General features: G+C 43.5%; 1 protein-coding gene across 12 annotated transcripts in view; it reads left to right on the top strand.

Annotated features, from left to right (window-relative positions):
* arhgef12b (Rho guanine nucleotide exchange factor 12b) overlaps nt 1-16,874 on the top strand; it is a 114,821-nt gene extending 97,947 nt beyond the window's left edge. For 8 of the 12 annotated variants that reach the window (XM_090186076.1, XM_021617669.3, XM_021617666.3 and 5 more), the window contains 18 exons: nt 652-687; nt 1,406-1,563; nt 2,408-2,554; nt 2,778-2,863; nt 3,090-3,215; nt 3,493-3,607; nt 3,711-3,811; nt 5,597-5,674; nt 5,832-5,907; nt 6,383-6,550; nt 7,283-7,370; nt 9,891-9,965; nt 11,625-11,719; nt 11,965-12,273; nt 12,439-12,810; nt 13,034-13,254; nt 14,397-14,469; nt 14,968-16,874. In XM_090186076.1, coding sequence (XP_090042202.1) covers nt 652-687; nt 1,406-1,563; nt 2,408-2,554; nt 2,778-2,863; nt 3,090-3,215; nt 3,493-3,607; nt 3,711-3,811; nt 5,597-5,674; nt 5,832-5,907; nt 6,383-6,550; nt 7,283-7,370; nt 9,891-9,965; nt 11,625-11,719; nt 11,965-12,273; nt 12,439-12,810; nt 13,034-13,254; nt 14,397-14,469; nt 14,968-14,978 — 2,335 coding nt within the window. In that variant the 3' untranslated portion in view covers nt 14,979-16,874. The remainder of the gene's footprint in view (nt 1-651; nt 688-1,405; nt 1,564-2,407; nt 2,555-2,777; nt 2,864-3,089; nt 3,216-3,492; nt 3,608-3,710; nt 3,812-5,596; nt 5,675-5,831; nt 5,908-6,382; nt 6,551-7,282; nt 7,371-9,890; nt 9,966-11,624; nt 11,720-11,964; nt 12,274-12,438; nt 12,811-13,033; nt 13,255-14,396; nt 14,470-14,967) is intronic. The other 4 variants (XM_090186080.1, XM_090186079.1, XM_021617668.3 and 1 more) reach the window with 1 other exon arrangement.
* Nucleotides 16,875-18,621: the final 1,747 nt, after the last annotated feature.

Below are 18,621 nucleotides of genomic sequence, written 5' to 3'. Positions count from 1 at the left end.
TATACCATCCCTTCACCTCAAAGGGCTTATTTAATCCGAGTCAGGACTGTCCTCTGGGTCAACACAAATCTACACTAAATCTGCCTCCCAAATGGCACCCAATTCCCTTTGGGCTCTGGTCGAAAATAGTGCACTAAATAGGGAATAGGGTGGCATCTGGGATGCACCCTAAATCTTATGCTGAGCGAGATTGCATGATCACTGAAATATTGTTCCGAATAGGGAGCAAGCTCTCCCGGGAAAAGCCTTCCAAGGCAGAATGTTTTGCTGCCGTGTTGGTCCACTGCCAAGCTCATCCGTTCTCACCCGACGCAACCAGTCGCCCGCAAAGTCTGCAGTCTCATACAGCCATGCTGTTGGGTTACACAGCCCATACCCAGCCGTCCTGCTCAAGGCCTCGGAGCCGTTTCTGTTCGGGTGCTGCTGCTACAGCACTGCACTGCTGAATCGCTGTCTTTGTCTCTCCGATCATTCATGACCTCATTGAAACTCATTGAAAGAAAGGTCCTCTTATGGTGTATTACTTGGAGATGGGGAGTTCTCCAACTTATGCCTTAGGACCTCTGCTCAGATAGATGTGGAGGATTGAAAAGAGGGATTTGGTGAATGGCAGAAAGTGTGTTGACAGGGACCGTGATCTTCTTTCCCCAGGGCTCAAGAGGGAGGCACACCCAAACCAGCCCAGAGGTGAGTCTTTCCCTATTCTTATTTTTTTGGGGTCTATTTCATCTGATGTTGTTGGGTTCAAGTACAATTTGAAATCGAGCTGTTCTGGAGTGCCATATGGGCAGGGTTTGCAGTTTAAGGACTGTTCTATTGGTCAATTTAGCCAGGCAAGCTCAATCAAGTACGGATAAATAATTTCAAATACTATTTGAACACAGATCCGGTTGTTGTTTTTTTGTCTCTGTAGTCATATGAATGGCATGAATGATAACTGATTTTCCCCAGTTGTTCGGTAGTACCAGCTATTGAAAACGTTTGTGTTGCCCACATAATTGAATCAATTGTGATTGATTAAACACAATTAACATGATTAAACTTGAACTTAACTTTGGCAAAACCTTTGAATATAATTGATTGAGTTATTGGTCCCCCTCTCTCTACCATGTATTACAGGCTTGACATCTGCACTTAGTAACTCGGTAACTTTCCCAATCTCAATCGTAGAGTTTCGCTTTACTGTTGTTTAATTGGGCCCAGGGCCGTGTTCATTAAGCACCAGGTCTCTTGTAAAAGAGGTCTTCTGATCTCAACGGGACTTCCCGGATAAATAAAAGTTCAATTAAAACAAACTTAAGAAAATGAACTGAAACAGGGTTCCGATGCAAAATATTTTGCTACTTCATGCCCTAATCAACACAATCCAGGTGTCACCATCAGAGACTTCTTGTTTTCATGTCAGGATGGACGGGTTAGGCTGTGGGGATGTGCCGAGTGAGGACGACCAGGGGAACGAGATTGAGTGCGAGCAGGACCCTCCCAACTGGCAGGCGCTGGTTAGCCGAGAGGTCCTGGCGGGCCTGACTCCACAGGAGATCAAAAGACAGGAAGTCATCAACGGTGAGGCCGGTGGCCATTTTGGCTCCACATACTGTACAGCTGCCTGGGGATCAATCATACAGATAGATAGCTGTTGAATATTCAAAGTAGTTTCATGCTAACTGTTTAGCTTTGAGATGGCAAATATGATGCGCTGTATTATAATTTGTCCTTTACATTTTTATACCTTTATATCCTATCCGCCCCAGCCTCACCTAAACCTTATTGACTATTTGAGTATGTCTATGACCAAGCCTACTGTGTCCATTCAAGTCAAGTGGTGAACTCTTTCATCATGATTATCAGCGATGGTCGGTCCGCTAGCTAAATAAACCACAAGTCGCTAAGGTTTGTGTGACGTTTCCGTAGGAAAGTCTCCAAATTCTATGTTGCGTAGATCCTGATATACCAGGAAATCTGCAAGCCTCAATCCCAAATGAAAATCTTGGTTCCACCTCATTGTCTTGCATCAGGTAGCGTGACAGCCGTCTGCGGGTGCGTTAGAATAGCACCATCTGTCAGAAGACAATGGGTTCCGCCTGTCTTATGACGGTTTGACCATAGAGATATGATAGAGCAGCGTTTCCCAAACTCGGTCCTCAGGACCCCAAGGGGTGCACGTTTCGGTTTTTGCCCTAACACTACACAGCTGATTCAAAGTATCAAAGCTTGATGAGTTTATTATTTGAATCAGCTGTGTAGTGTTAGGGCAAAAACCAATACGCGCACACCTTGGAGGACCGAGTTTTGGAAACCCTGTACTAGTGGCTGATGTCATAGACCTGCATAGCTTTAGAATGGGCTGATAATGGCAGCTATCGTGTTCTGTTTAATTCTGTGGGTCTGAATGTGTGCGTCTCCACAGAGCTCTTCTACACAGAGCGGGCACACCTGAGGATGTTGAAGGTGCTGGATAACGTGTTCTGCCAGAAACTAACCCGAGACAGCATCCTGCCTCCTGGAGACATTAAACACATCTTCACTAACCTAGAGGAGATTGTCCAGCTACACGGTACACTGTGTGTGTGTGTTTGTGTGTGTGTGTGTGTCTCTGTGTGTGTGCAATGCTAGCTATACTCACCGCGGGGCTTCCTCTTCAAAGCTACAGTCAAACTCCTCTCTCAGGGATAATGCTAATTTACACAACTAGAATTTTCACTTCCTAAATCATTGAAATTACACCTATTCTCAAACAAATGTCCTCTTTTCCCTGACTTTTCTCTTCCTCCCTACAGTGTGGATAACGGAACAGATGACGGTCATTCGGAAGAAGAACGAGACGTCAGTGATAGACCTGATAGGAGACGATCTACTAGCTTGGGTAAGAGAAGACTTCCCTTTATAGTGCACTACTTTTGACCAGAGCCCTATTGGCATTTTGGGATATATTTTCAGTCACTGCAGGAGAGGGGGAGTATTATATCCAAAAGCCATTGCTAACATTGCTGTGTGTGTGTCTGTGTCCTTTTCTGTGTCCCTGCATTTCCATGTCCCCCTGTGCGTATGTGGGCGCGCATGTTACCATGTCCCTCTGTGCATGTGTGTAGTTCAGTGATGATGAGGAGGAGAAGATCAAGCGGGCGGTGGGCACCTTCTGCAGTAACCAGCCCTTTGCCCTGGAACTCATCAAGACCCGGCAGAAGAAAGACCAGCGCTTCACCTCCTTTATGCAGGTACGACACAGTATACTATACTATATTCTACTGATCATGGGTTGCATGTTGTGTCACAATATTGTTCTGAAGGTTCTCTTGACGACCGGGCATTCTACTCCATGCATTCTCAGTTGGCGCTAATGAAGATTTTGCATTATAGTGGCTTGGAAACACAATGATATCTCTAAAGGAAAAAAACTGGCTTTCGTCATCATTGGGATGTCGTCAGATTGACCATTTGATCTGGAGTGAGTGACTGTAGTACTGACTCGAGTGTGTCTCTCTCGTCCCGTAGGAGGCTGAGAGCAACCGTCTGTGTCGCAGACTGCAGCTGAAGGATATCATTCCAGTGGAGATGCAGAGGCTGACCAAGTATCCGCTACTGCTGGAGAGCATAGCCAAGTACACAGGTACAGTAGACAGCACCACTATAAAACACAGTTTTGTTGTGCATTTATTTGGTCCACTCCATGAGACTGATATCATCTGCTTGTTTGTTTTTTTGCCTGACAGAGGATGCAGAGGAGAGGGACAAGGTGAAGAGGGCCGGGGAGTGCTGCAGGACGATCCTCAACTATGTCAACCAGACAGTGAAAGAGGCAGAGAACAAACAGGTAACTGACTATGGAGAGGACAACCACTGGGACTAGACACATGGTGAACACATGCACACATCTGGCTACACCAACAGTTGTCATGGTGCAGCCACGTTTCAATTGAAAACTGTGGGACACTTGCAAGCTAAATTAAGCGAAGCCAGTTCAGACTGCACCAATGGGATTCACTTCCTACCTTAATATGGCTGTCTACAGTGGCTTGCAAAAGTATTCACCCCCCTTATAACCTGGAATTAAAATATATTTTTGGGGGGTTTGTAATCATTTGATTTACACAACATGCCTACCACTTTGAAGATGCAAAATATTTTTTATTGTGAAATAAACAAGAAATAAGTGCATAACTATTCACCCCCCCAAAGTCAATACTTTGTAGAGACAGCTTTTGCAGAAATTACAGCTGCAAGTCTCTTGGGGTACGTCTCTATAAGCTTGGCACATCTAGCCACTGGGATTTTTGCCCATTCTTCAAGGCAAAACTGCTCCAGCTCATTCAAGTTGAATGGGTCCCTCTGATGTACAGCAATTTTAAGTCATACCACAGATTCTCAATTGGCTTGAGGTCTGGGCTTTGACTAGGCCATTCCAAGACATTTAAATGTTTCCCCTTAATCCACACAAGTGTTGCTTTAGCAGTATGCTTAGGACCATTGTCCTGCTGGAAGGTGAACCGCCGCCCCAGTCTCAAATCTCTGGAAGACTGAAACAGGTTTCCCTCAAGAATTTCCCTGCATTTAGCACCATCCATCATTCGTTTAATTCTGACCAGTTTCCTGGTCCCTGCCGGTTGGTGTTCTCGGTGTGATTAGAGGTGTTGGGTTTGCGCCAGACATAGCATTTTCCTTGATGTCCAAAAATCTCAATTTTAGTCTCATCTGACCAGAGTACCTTTCTTCCATATGTTTGGGGAGTCTCCCACATGCCTTTTGGAAAACACCAAACGTGTTTCTTATTTTCTTCTTTAAGTAATGGCTTTTTTCTGGCAACTCTTCCGTAAAGCCCAGCTCTGAGGAGTATACGGCTTAAAGTGGTCCTATGGACAGATACTCCAATCTCCGCTGTGGAGCTTTGCTGCTCCTTGAGGGTTATCTTTGGTCTCTTTGTTGACGCTCTGATTAATGCCCTTCTTGCCTGGTCCATGAGTTTTGGTGGGCGGCCCTCTCTTGGCAGGTTTGTTGTGGTGTCATATTCTTTCCATTTTTTAATAATGGATTTAATGGTGCTCCGTGGGATGTTCAAAGTTTCTGATATTTTTTTATTACCCAACACTGATCTGTACTTCTACACAACTTTGTCCCTGACCTGTTTGGAGAGCTCCTTGGTCTTCATGGTGCTACTTGCTTGATGGTGCCCCTTGCTTAGTGGTGTTGCAGACTCTGGGGCCTTTCAGAACAGGTGTATAAATACTGAGATCATGTGACACTTATTTAAATAAAGTCCACCTGTGTGCAATGTAATTATGCACCTTCTGAAGGTAATTGGTTGCACCAGATCTTATTTAGGGGCTTCATAGCAAAGGGGGTGAATACATATGCACGCACCACTTTTCCATTTTTATTATTATTATTTTTAAACAAGTAATTTCACTTCACCAATTTGGACTATTCTGTGTATGTCCATTACATGAAATACAAATACATTTAAATCACAGGTTTTAATGCAACCAAATAGGAGAAACACCAAGGGGGATGAATACTTTTGCAAGGCACCATATTAAATGACTGTACTAACTGTATACTGTCTAGCCAGTGCTGGTAAGTGTGTGGGCTCCTCTCCCTACAGAGGTTAGAGGACTACCAGAGACGCCTGGACCTGTCCTCTCTCAAACAGAGTGAGAACCCAATGATCTCAGAGTTCAAGGTGAGACTACTTGTGTCTCCATTTATTTACATGCATTTACCTTTATTTGACCAGGGAAGTTAATTGGACAGATTCTCATTGACAAGAACCACCGTTGGCTTAAAGCTGTAGAAAGGTGCCTGTTCTGACGTGTGTGTGTGCATGTGCGTGTGTGTAGAGTCTAGACCTGACCAAGAAGAAGATGGTGCACGAGGGACCTCTCTCCTGGAAGGTCAACAAAGACAAGACCATCGGTACGTACCCATAATTCAACAGAATGTGTTTTAGCGGTGTAGAAATGTTGATCATGTAGAGAATAATTATTATTTTTTACCTTTAGGACAATTGTTATTTCCATTTTCAGCTTAGCCCTTTGGTACGCTAGAGTTGTCCTCATCCAATGCTGAAAAGCTAAGTAGGCTACAACATACAATAGAAGACTGAGAAGAAGACCCGGGGTTCACATGCTATAGTAGTTTTAGCCCACATGAGGACTAGCTTGTCCTGTTGAGTATAAGTGATTTTCTGTGTGTTGTAAACCATCTTCTCTCTATACCAAATGCCAGGACTGAGAGAAACAAAATGTTCCCCATGCCATACCAATGAATCAACAACTTGAGTCATGTTGTCATGAATTTCAATGATGTTTATCAATGTATTTCAGTGTCTGTGATGCCATTTGGTTATAAAAACAAAAGTATTACCTTGAACTTCCTCCTGTGCCCTCAGAGCTGTACACGCTGCTCCTGGAGGATATCCTGGTGCTGCTGCAGAAGCAGGACGAGCGGTTGGTCCTCAAGTGCCACAGCAAGAACTTGGCGGGCACCGCCGACACCAAGCACATCTTCAGCCCCATCATCAACCTCAACACCGTGCTGGTGCGCTCGGTAGCCACCGGTGTGTCCATTCAGTTCTAACAATATTAAAGCGTTTTCCCTCGTTTATGTTTCAGTAAAACACTAAGGGATGGGGCTTGAGAAATGTAACCACCCTCAAATTCGTAGACAGGGGCTATAGATGCAAGGACTGACAATCCATTGTATCAACATTATAGTTTTAACCACAAACTTATATTTTGGGTTTTGAAGGGGTACGACAGTTGAACTAAGCTCATGAGGCATTTCTAAGTTTTATTCTTGAAGAATTCATCAAATGTATGTAGCAACTGTTATTTGCTTATTAAGGGGGCTATTTAGTGTGAATTATTTATTTTATTTTATTATTATTATTATTTTTTTTAATCTGATATAAATAGTTATTGCTCTATTTGCTACGTTTCCATCTGTGTTGTTCTGAATGTTGCATTCCACTGAAAAGGCTCCTGGAATCATATCTTATCAAATTGCTTCAAGCAACATGTCTGTAGTAGCCTGGTCCCAGATCTGTTTGTGCAGTCTTGCCAACCACCATGTTTGGCATGACAGTGACTATTGGCGTAAGCTTTTTGGAACCTGCCTGATCTTGCAATAGCTCACATTCTGTTTTACTGACGTGAAATTGGAGTTGGCTACACAGCTCAAACAGACCTGGGACCAGGCTATATCTAGTGGACTTTGGAGAGGAAAGACAAAATAGTAAAGACTGTCAATATAATGTATGTTCTAATGATATTGTCTCTTCTCCTGTCAGACAACAAGTCCTTCTTTGTGCTGTCTATGTCCGACAACGGAGCCCAGATCTACGAGCTGATGGCCCAGACCGTGTCCGAGCAAAGAACGTAAGTCTGTTTGTCTGTTCATCCCAAAGTCACTTTATTCAAGCATCCCAGTCAGTTGTTACCTGGCTGGAACTAGGATTGCAAAAGTTCCCAGGTTTTCCAGAAATCCCAGATGAGTGATTCCAGGGGAGAATAAGCAGGGACAGAATCCTCCAACCGAAAAATCTGGATTTGCTCCAAGCTAAGTTGCTCTCAAAGAGATACAATGCCTTCTGAAAGTATACACACCACTTTATTTCTCCACATTTGGTTGTCACAGCCTGAATTTCAAATTGATTAAATTTAGATTTTCTGTCACTGATATACACACAATACCCCTTGAAATGAATAACAATTAAATGAAATGTATTCAGTCAATAAGTATTCCCAGGTTTTTCTGAGGGCACACACTTTATGTGTTATGAATGTATTGTAATGTTTTTAAAATTGTATAGCTGCCTTCATTTTGCTGGACCCCTTGGCAGAAGTTAATGGGGATCCATAATAAATACAAATATTCAACCCCTTTGTTATGGCAGACCTAAAAATGTGCTTAACAAATCACATAAGTTGGTTAACATGATCTCTGTACCCCACACATACAATGATCTGTAAGTTCCCTCAAACGAGTATGTGCATTTCAAGCTCTGATTCAAGCACAAAAAACAGAATGATTTTTAAATGCCTCGCAAAGAGGGGCACCTATTGGTTGATGCTGAATATCCCTTTGAGCATGGTGAAGTTCTTAATTACACTCAGTCACTACAAAGATACAGGCATCCTTCCTAACTCAGCTGACGGAGAGGAAGAAAACTGCTCATGAGGGACAAGTTCAATAGAGTGTCTAGTTTGAGAAACAGATGCCTCACAAGTCCTCAACTCGCAGCTCCATTAAATAGTACCAGCAAAACACCAGTCTCAACATCAACAGTGAAGATGCGACTCCGGGATGCTGGCCTTCTCAGTTGTGCACTGGGCCTCCCACTACTCTTTCTATTCTGGTTAGACAGTTTGCTCTGTTCTGTGAAGTAGTACACCGCGTTGTATGAGATCTTCAGTTTCTTGGCAATTTCTCGGAACAAGAATAGACTGATGAGTTTCAGAAGAAAGTTCTTTGTTTCTGGCCATTTTGAGCCTGTAATCGAACCCACAAATGCTGACGCTCCAGATACTCAGCTAGTCTGAAGAAGGCCAGTTGTATTGCTTCTTTAATCAGAACATCAGTTTTCAGCTGTGTTAACATAATTGCAAAAGGGTTTTCTAATGATCAATTAACCTTTTAAAATGATCAACTTGGATTAGCTAACACAACGTGCCATTGGAACAAAGGAGTGATGGTTGCTGATAATGGGCTTCTTTTTGCCTATGTAGATATTCCATTTTTTTTTTAATTATCTGCTGTTTCCAGCTACAATAGTCATTTACAACATAAAAAATGTCTACGCTGTATTTCTGATCAATTTGATGTAATTTTAATGGACAGAAAATTTGCTTTTCTTTTAAAAACAAGGACATTTCTAAGTGATCCCAAACTTTTGAATTGTTGTATGTGTATGTATTTATATGACAAAACCCATCACGACAAGAGAGACAACACTACATAAAGAGAGACCTAAGACAACAACATACTGTAGCAAGGCAGCAACACATTACAACACAGCATGGTAGCAACAGAACATGACAACAACATGGTAGCAGCACAAAACATGGTACAAACATTTTTGGGCACAGACAACAGCACAAAGGGCAAGAAGGTACATCATATGCAAAGCAGCCACAACTGTCAGTAAGAGTGTCCATGATTGAGTCTTTGAATGAAGAGATTGAGATAAAACTGTCCAGTTTGAGTGTTTGTTGCAGCTTGTCCCAGTCGCTAGCTGCAGTGAAGTGAAAAGAGGAGCGACCCAGGGATGTGTGTGCTTTGGGGACCTTTAATACTAACCTAAATGATAGAGTGAAAAGAATGAAGCCTGTACAGAATAAAAATATTCCAAAACATGCATCCTGTTTGTGACAAGGCACTTAAATAATACTGTAAAACATGTGGCAAAGAAATGACATTTTGGGAATACAGCTAGTTATAGTTTTGACTTAAATTAGCTTGAAAATCTATAGCAAAACTTGAAAGTAGCTTTCTAGCAATGATCAACAACCAACTTGACAGAGCTTGAAGAATTTTAAAAAGAATGGCCAAATATTGTACAATCCAGGTGTGCAAATCTCTTAGAGAATCACAGCTGTATTCGCTGCCAAAGGTGTTTCTAACTTGTATTGTCTCAGGGTGGTGAATACTTATCTAATCAAGATAAAATATTAATATTTTTTCATAAATAGTTTATAGATTTTGTGTAGATCGTTGGCCAAAAATGAAAATTAAATCCATTTTAGTCCCGCTTTGTAACAACAAAATGTGGAAAAAGTAAATTGGTGTGAGAACTTTCTGAAGTCACTGTAGATGGTGCACTTCCCAGGAAGACAGGATGGGCTCACTTTCTATTTATATGGTTGGTCTGTTTCTCATTAACTCCTCCCATCCACTAGGTGGCAGTGTCTGATAACGCAGAGCGCAGAAACCATGAAGACGAAAACACACATCATACCTTTACTTCAGACCGAGTGAGTTCACTGGCCTTGTTGGCTTTTTATATACACTGCTCAAAAAAATAAAGGGAACACTAAAATAACACATCCTAGATCTGAATGAATTAAATATTCTTATTAAATACTTTTTTCTTTACATAGTTGAATGTGCTGACAACAAAATCACACAAAAATGATCAATGGAAATCAAATTCATCAACTCATGGAGGTCTGGATTTGGAGTCACACTCAAAATTAAAGTGCAAAACCACACTACAGGCTGATCCAACTTTGATGTAATGTCCTTAAAACAAGTCAAAATGAGGCTCAGTAGTGTGTGTGGCCTCCACGTGCCTGTATGACCTCCCTACAACTCCTGGGCATGCTCCTGATGAGGTGGCGGACGGTCTCCTGAGGGATCTCTCCTGGACAGTCTGTGGTGCAACGTGGCGTTGGTGGATGGAGCGAGACATGATGTCCCAGATGTGCTCAATTGGATTCAGGTCTGGGGAACGGGCGGGCCAGTCCATAGCATCAATGCCTTTCTCTTGCAGGAACTGCTGACACACTCCAGCCACATGAGGTCTAGCATTGACTTGCATTAGGAGGAACCCAGGGCCAACCGCACCAGCATATGGTCTCACAAGGGGTCTGAGGATCTCATCTCGGTACATAATGGCAGTCAGGCTACCTCTGGCGAGCACATGGAGGGCTACCCCTCAAAGAAATGCCACCCCACACCATGACTGACCCACCGCCAAACCGGTCATGCTGGAGGATGTTGCAGGCAGCAGAACGATCTCCACGGCGTCTCCAGACTGTCACGTCTGTCACGTGATCAGTGTGAACTTGCTTTCATCTGTGAAGAGCACAGGGCGCCAGTGGCGAATTTGCCAATCTTGGTGTTCTCTGGCAAATGCCAAACGTCCTGCACGGTGTTGGGCTGTAAGCACAACCCCCACCTGTGGACGTCGGGCCCTCATACCACCCTCATGGTGTCTGTTTCTGACCGTTTGAGCAGACACATGCACATTTGTGGCCTGCTGGAGGTCATTTTGCAGGGCTCTGGCAGTGCTCCTCCTGATCCTCTTGCACAAAGGTGGAGGTAGCGGTCCTGCTGCTGGGTTGTTGCCCTCCTACGGCCTCCTCCACGTCTCCTGATGTACTGGCCTGTCTCCTGGTAGCGCCTCCATGCTCTGGACACTACGCTGACAGACACAGCAAACCTTCTTGCCACATCTCGCATTGATGTGCCATCCTGGATGAGCTGCACTACCTGAGCCACTTGTGTGGGTTGTAGACTCCGTCTCATGCTACCACTAGAGTGAAAGCACCGCCAGCATTCAAAAGTGACCAAAAAAACCTGCCAGGAAGCATAGGAACTGAGAAGTGGTCTGTGGTCACCACCTGCAGAACCACTCCTTTATTGGGGGTGTCTTGCTAAATGCCTATAATTTCCACCTGTTGTCTATTCCATTTGCACAACAGCATGTGACATTTATTGTCAATCAGTGTTGCTTCCTAAGTGGACAGTTTGATTTCACAGAAGTGTGATTGACTTGGAGTTACATTGTGTTGTTTAAGTGTTCCCTTTATTTTTTTATACACTCTGCTTTCTAATGAAAAAAGGCACATCGCCCTAGTTTATAATTTACGTTTGTGTATGCGTGCATACGTTTGGCATGTGTGTTGCAGTGTGGAGCGAGACGCAGTAGAGATTATCAGCACGGGGGTGCCCAAACTGAACAAAGACCTTGAGCGCACCTCCATGGGATGTACCCAGTCCCCAGGTATCAATATCTAGACATTTAATACATTTTCAAAAATCTAATCAAATCACATTTTATTGGTCACATACACATATTTAGCAGATGTTATTGCGGCTTTAGCGAAATGCTTGTGTTCCTAGCTCCAACAGTGTAGTAGTATCTAACAATAAAAAAAAAACATCTACCCTATGAAAAGCTATGTGAGTTTGACTATTCTTCATGCAGCTGTAACACGCCTTCATTACCCATGTATCTGTGTCCCCTAGAAAAAGACGTCACTTCCTTGCCGGGTCTGCAACCCACACCCACATCGACCAACCCATTTGACGGTGTCAAATCAGACGACGAGGAAGAAGAGGACTCGCCACTGCCAGACAGAAGAGAAGAACAAGAAGAGGAGGAGGAAGTGGAGGAGGTAGATGAGGAGGAAGTTGAAGCTTTTCTGGATGGAGAGCTGGCAGACAGTCTGCCCATCCTCCAGGAGAGGTCACGCCTGGGCATCACCATCGACGACGAGGATCCCGATGACGCCTTCGGCATGCCACCCTCCAGAGCCGAGGAGGCCCTAAGAACCTGTGAGTTCACTGCCTTAGCCTTAGACCAATATGTCACATACAATGATAGAATGACACATTGAATGGCACACTAAATGTTTTGCAACGGAAACTGAAAATGAGTGTTTCTTCTTAGCCTAATGAACATGACCCTGTAGCCACGCTGACTCTCTCTCCTTATCCCAGTGGCAGCCTTGAGGCAGGTCCTTCTCAACCACATGACGAGCAGAGCAGAGGGCAGCGACAAGGACAAAGAGAAGGGGAAAGAAAAAGAGCAGAGGAAGGGCCGAGCCCCTGGAGGCCGCCTGCTGAGGACCACGTCCCTGAGGGGCCCAGAGGACAACAACAGTATCTCGGCCCCAAGCAGCGTAGCAGCACCCTCTACTGGCTCCTCGGAGAACGGCGCCTCGGAGAAGACCGAGGCAGGGAGGGAGGAGGAGGCCCCGGGGTCCAATGAACTACCGTCTGGGGACACAGGTTTCTTTGAGACTTCCGAGGAATACGGTGAGCCAACTGGGACATTCAAGGCAGAAAAGCGGCAGGGGATTCACCCCTTAGGTGAAGTAGTATTTCACTTAGTCATGAATCGTTGTCGATGTCAATAGGAGACAAAGTTCTAATTCTACTTAAGTGGAAGTTAGGATATACTGTTGTTTTTATAGCATGTTTGAGGTTCCTTTTTAATTGTGGAAGTTAAAGTACTCAGGTGGGCATAACTTACCCATTTCCAACCGTCTCTCCCTCTCCCTCCCTCCCCATTTCTCTTTCCCTCCCTCCCCAGGCAGTTACATGGTCCTGGAGGGCTACGGGGCCTCGGGGGAGAGCAGCACGGACAATGACGGTCAGGCGAGTGGCGGGGGGGGTGGGGCCCAATGGGGCCCGGACATCGACCTGAAGAAGCTGCTCTCCTCGTCCTCGCAGACAGGGGGTGCCGGCCCCAAACTCAGACGCCAGGTCATGACCCACATCCGCCTGCTCCAGGCCAACCTGCAGCACCTGAAGGTACACAATCAACCCCCCTTTAAGTAACATGACGTTTCCCCCCATAGATCAGACCTGGGTTCAAATACTATTTGAAATCATTACCTCTGGATTTTGACAAGGATGCCCTTTATCTACTTCCCCACAGTTCGATGAACTTGTGGATACCATTTTTATATCTCTGTCCAGTATGAAGGAGGTTAGAGGTAGTTTCACGCGCCAATGCTAATCAGTCTTAGCCATAGACTGACTGTTATTGTGCTATCTGCTTGCATGGCACTAGTTAGCAACTTAAGTCAAACAGCACGCAGAGAAATAAAAATGGTATCCACGAGTTCATCTGACTCTGGGGAAGTAGTTAAAGTGCCTCATTGCCAAAATCCCAAAGTATCCCTTTAAAAGTGGTTGATTGAGACCAATTAGAAGAGTCCCAAAATGGCAAACCACGCCCATTTAGCACTTCAGGCAGGCTAGAGTAAGCGCTTAAAAGTGCATTATGCAGAAATTGCTGCACCATTTCCTGGTTCCTAATATTCTAATAGTTTGCCTAATTTCAGTTTGTGACAAAACAAGCAAGTATAGTGTAAAGAATAATTGTACCATCTAAACCGTTGTGAAATTTTCAGCTGTTTAACCTAGTGTACAAAACGGAAAGTAAAAGACGTGAAAACGAAACTTAACAATGGTAAGCATAGAAATAGCGCACATAGAACAGATCTACCGCTTCTTAGACGTGCTTTCGATGAGAATGACATATCTATAACTCATATTTCTATGTGAATTTGGTCAGATCTTCCAAAAACTGACATATTGCAGCTTTAAAGTATTTGAAAGATTTCAGATAAATCAGACCTGGCTTCAAATTCTAAGGTCAGTTTTATGTTCTTAGCTGATCTTTGATGTGCGCCCCAGGGCATCTTCGGCCCAGAACTCGCGCTTTGAGTGAAATGTATGAGAAGGGCTTTATAGGTAAAGTTATTCAATGTCTATCATGCAGTCTCTCACGCGGCATGATCAAGACATCTGTTTGTCAATCTGCCTGTTTGCTCATACTATTATATTTGTTTTACTGTATGGGGCCATCCACCCATACACTAATTTTATCCATCTGTATGTTCATATGTTCTACCAGAGCTAAGTTTCTGTCAAAAATCTGCTTTCAGGAAGTGGAGACCAAGTATAATGAACTGCGCCAAAGGCTGACTGAAACAGCTACTGACACAGAGGAGAACAAAGGTACTGTGAATTATTGATACTGCATCCCATATGACACTCTGTACTCTTTATCAGTAAAGTATCCGGGTGCGTCCCAAACAGCACCTTCTTCCCTATAAATTGCACTACTTTTGAGAGCTCTTTGGGCCCTGGTCAAAAGTAGTGCAATTTATAGGGAAGAAGGTGCCATTTGGGACGCACTCTGATACTTATCATGAACAGATACAACAGTAGTTCACATGCACAGGATGCTTGAAAGGGCTTTGGAGTACATACGCGTAGATATATCTTGTGCTCCACCGATACATAGTTATTTCTGCAGGCATTGAAGTTTGAGTAAACCGTACACACGGGACAACAAACAGAATACGTATCACAACTTAAAACCAGATGTGTTGTTGGTTATCATAAGTATAGGTTTTGTGGTCAAAATATCAAAGAGAAAAACACAATGAGGAAAGCAAAATCAAAATATGTGTTTATTATTTCTCTTTCTGTCTCTCTCGCTTCGCTCTTCAGATAATAGTTAGTGATGACAGAGCCCCTTCCCCTCCACCACAAGAGGACGAAGGAGGGACACGGAGGACGACACCTCTTCCTGTCCTCTGGAGGCCCACCACCTCAGCCCCCCACCCCTCCCATACTGCTGTGGCCCACAGTGGAGACTGGAACGATCAGGGGACCCCCCCCCCCCCCCCCGGCACAAATGGCAATCAGGGAAAAGAACGCCACAACTCACACAGCGTTCTCACTAGGACCATTCCACCCCCAAACACCCCACTTCGGAAATTAACACAAGTGCTGCTCAAAGTGTACTGGCTACCACCACCATCAGGATATTAGTAGATAGGGATTGAAGTTATTTTTCAACCCCCGCTTCTTTCTCCTCCTGTGGATAAGAGTGCCATCTTCCCATTGCTCACGTGCATTCAGCATTCGGAACACACCACTTTCAATATATCCATCGGGGGTCAGAAACACAACTGTACGTGATGCTATAGTCCAACTTAAAGCACAACTGTGTTGTGGTTAATGGTTTGGACCTGGAGGACCACCATGACAAAGGCTTAGCAGAGTGAGAATGCGGGGTGGAGAGGGTGGTCAATATACATACCTCTTCAGTTGGAATCATTCCATGATTGATCAAATTCCACTCGAAAAAAAAATGGCAAGTTTAATCTGTTTTTTCTAAACGTAATACTATGTTAAGTGAACCCCCCCCCCCCCCCCCATCATGCCTACAACATTGAAAGCCTTGTAGATTTTGATTAGGTATCTTAAGACATCCTGAAGTAATTCTTTAATCACTTAGGGGTGATTCCTATTGTAACCTCCACTTAAGTCAAATGTTCCCTTAAGTTAGGATTCTCCCTTTAATAGGTCCTCAAGTGATTTAGTGGATCTCACTAACCCGCATCCTTAGCATGAAGCCTTGGTCTTGTTCACAGTAGATGGTGAAAGAATAAATTGACAAACTCAATTTTCTTGAGAGATATTTCAGTGATATACTGCCAGTGGTGAGGTGATAACAGTATACCGGTAAGCGCTCCATTTGTTCACCTTTTGGTGTGGCTGTATCTCCTCTGGCTTGAGTTGTGGCTCTTGGGAAGCGCGTGGTGTGATATAGCAAAATACAAGAGGACAGTCTGTCATTAGAGTTATTGACTTCCCTCTGAAGTCATGTAGTATTCATCCATTCCTAATTGATAGGGACCCTCCTGGATCGGGGAACACCCCCAGCTCTTTGCCCAGTTTCCGTATACCTTCAATTCTTCTGGTTCTGGAACTAAACTCTCTACGTTACTGTACATCGTCCTTTGTGTACGAGCTACTGAGGAAGTCTCATAAATAAGCTTCTGGGGTGAGAGCACAGGACCTGTGTAATTTCATGGTTGGATTGAGAAAAGACTGGCACAACAAATATATGACTTTCACCAGCCGGAAGACTTGGATGAAAAGGACTTCTATGGACTATTTTAAATGTTTTAAAAAATGACTAACAGTTATGAAAAACACTGCATCTCTTAAAATAAGAGCAATCTTTAAAGAAAAAAAAAACAAACATTTCTCTCCTGCTTTCTACATTATACAATCATGTATTACTTTGACAGAAACTACTAAAACCAGGAGAGAATAAGACTGCAACATATCCCTAAAATATTACATGTAATCTGTCTTTTTATTATTTTTGTCTAGACGTTATATTTGTATTATATTATTGTGAGCACTATTATTATGGTCTCTGGCTCTGTTGAAAACGTAAATAGTTATTTTAGGTGAGAGATTTACATTTGACTGATCAATTGTATTAAAATGAAAGGAAAGTTAATCTTCCTGTGTAAAGGGAGGGAAATAAGACTTTGGAATATCGGCCAAAACTACACAACTTAAAATGTTCAAATATCATTAAAGAAGCTTGCTGGAAACACTGATGGTGGAGCGTTATTCTCTGTGCTTGGATGTGAAAATACTGCTGTATATTTTGGTATATCTTCTTGTTACGAATGTTTATGTTTCATTTTATGAGCATTTCCTAGCCACTGTGCTTCTACATCTTGCATTGCTTGCTTTTTGGGGTTTTATGGGTATCTGTATGGTATGGTCAAGGTCATTTGAACAGTCTGGCATGGACATGTTGGCCATGATTTGACCTGTAATATTTCTGTCATACAGAAGATAGTGTCAAAATCGAAGGAAAACAGAGAGAAGAAAAGCACTGACGCAGGTTAGAGTTGTACCCTGTCCACTATAGAATTTATATTGGCGATGCGCTTGTAAGAGTTTATCCATAGAGATGTATAGATGACCCTAGTGCCAAAAGCCTGTTTTAGCATGGACAGCACCATAGATGACTTAAAACATTTGAACAAGTCAACTGGGTGAGACTTCCCATGAGTTAAGGATCACATAATTCCATCCAGGTCATGAGGAGGTATCAGCCACTGAATTATACTTGTGAGCAAACATTCCATAACTGCAGGTGGCAGTAAATCACCAACCTTGGCCTTATACCTGTTTTATAATGGTTCAAACAACACAATTCAGGTGGCAGTATGCACCCTCATAGAAGGACATTCTAATATGTATTGGGTCAGGGGGTGAATACTTATCAACTGATTTCAATCTGAATTGTAACATTTTGGAACTGTCAACAAGGACTGTCGCTGACTGGATGTTTTCTATTGGTCACATGATTCTCGGGAAACACTAGACAATGTCGTGCGTGAAAAGTCCAGGAGGGCAGCCATTTCTGAGATTCTGGATCCATCCGGCGTGCCTGACACCGACAATCATACCACACTCAAGGTCACTTAGGTCACTGGTTTGGCCCCTTCTAAAATTCATTTGAACAGTAACTGAATGCCTCGATGTCTGTCTGCCAGCTTTATATAACAAGCCATGGCCACTTGACTCAATGTCGGTAGGAGCGATCTGTTTTTGTGAACGGGATGGTCTACCTAATAAACTGGCCAGTGAGTTTAGATACCTGCTATGCTGATTTTTTTATATATATATTTTTTTATATTTAACCTTTTTTTTAAACTAGGCAAGTCCGTTAAGAGCAAATTCTTAGTTACAATGACAGCCTAACCCTACCAAACCCTAACAACGCTGGGTCAATTGTGCCACGTCTGATGGTACTCTCAATCATGTCAGGTTATGATACAGCCTAGAATTGAACCAGGGTGTTTAGTGATGCCTCAAGCACTGAGATGCAGTGCCTTAGACCACTGAACCACTCGGGAGCCCAATGAGGTAACATTATAAACTATACCATATAAAACCTGCCCTGCTGAAGGGATGGCGCCGGAAGAAATGGCAGCAGTTTTACGGGCGCCCAACCAATTGTGCTATTATGTGGTTTTTTTTCGCGTTATTTGTAACTTATTTTGTACATCATGTTTCTGCAACAGTATCTTACGGCAAAAAAGAGCTTCTGGATATCAGGACAGCGATCACTCACCTCGGATGAGACAAAAATATTTTTTCTTCAACAAACAAGACGCACAAGACATTCTCCAAACACCTGGCAGGGCAGACATCCCCGTTATTTGCAAGAGGAAGCGATGCAGGTACAGAGGTCAATGAGCCGGATGTCTGTTCAGGATCCGGAAAAGGCAAGTGGGAAAGCTGAGGTACCGTCAATACTACTCGCCAATGTGCAATCATTGG

This window comes from Oncorhynchus mykiss, chromosome 10, assembly GCF_057628025.1.
Source record: "Oncorhynchus mykiss isolate SJ-2025 chromosome 10, ASM5762802v1, whole genome shotgun sequence".
Taxonomy (NCBI): domain Eukaryota; kingdom Metazoa; phylum Chordata; class Actinopteri; order Salmoniformes; family Salmonidae; genus Oncorhynchus; species Oncorhynchus mykiss.
Note: the sequence above shows the minus strand (reverse complement) of the source record. Positions and strands in the feature narration are given on the sequence as shown.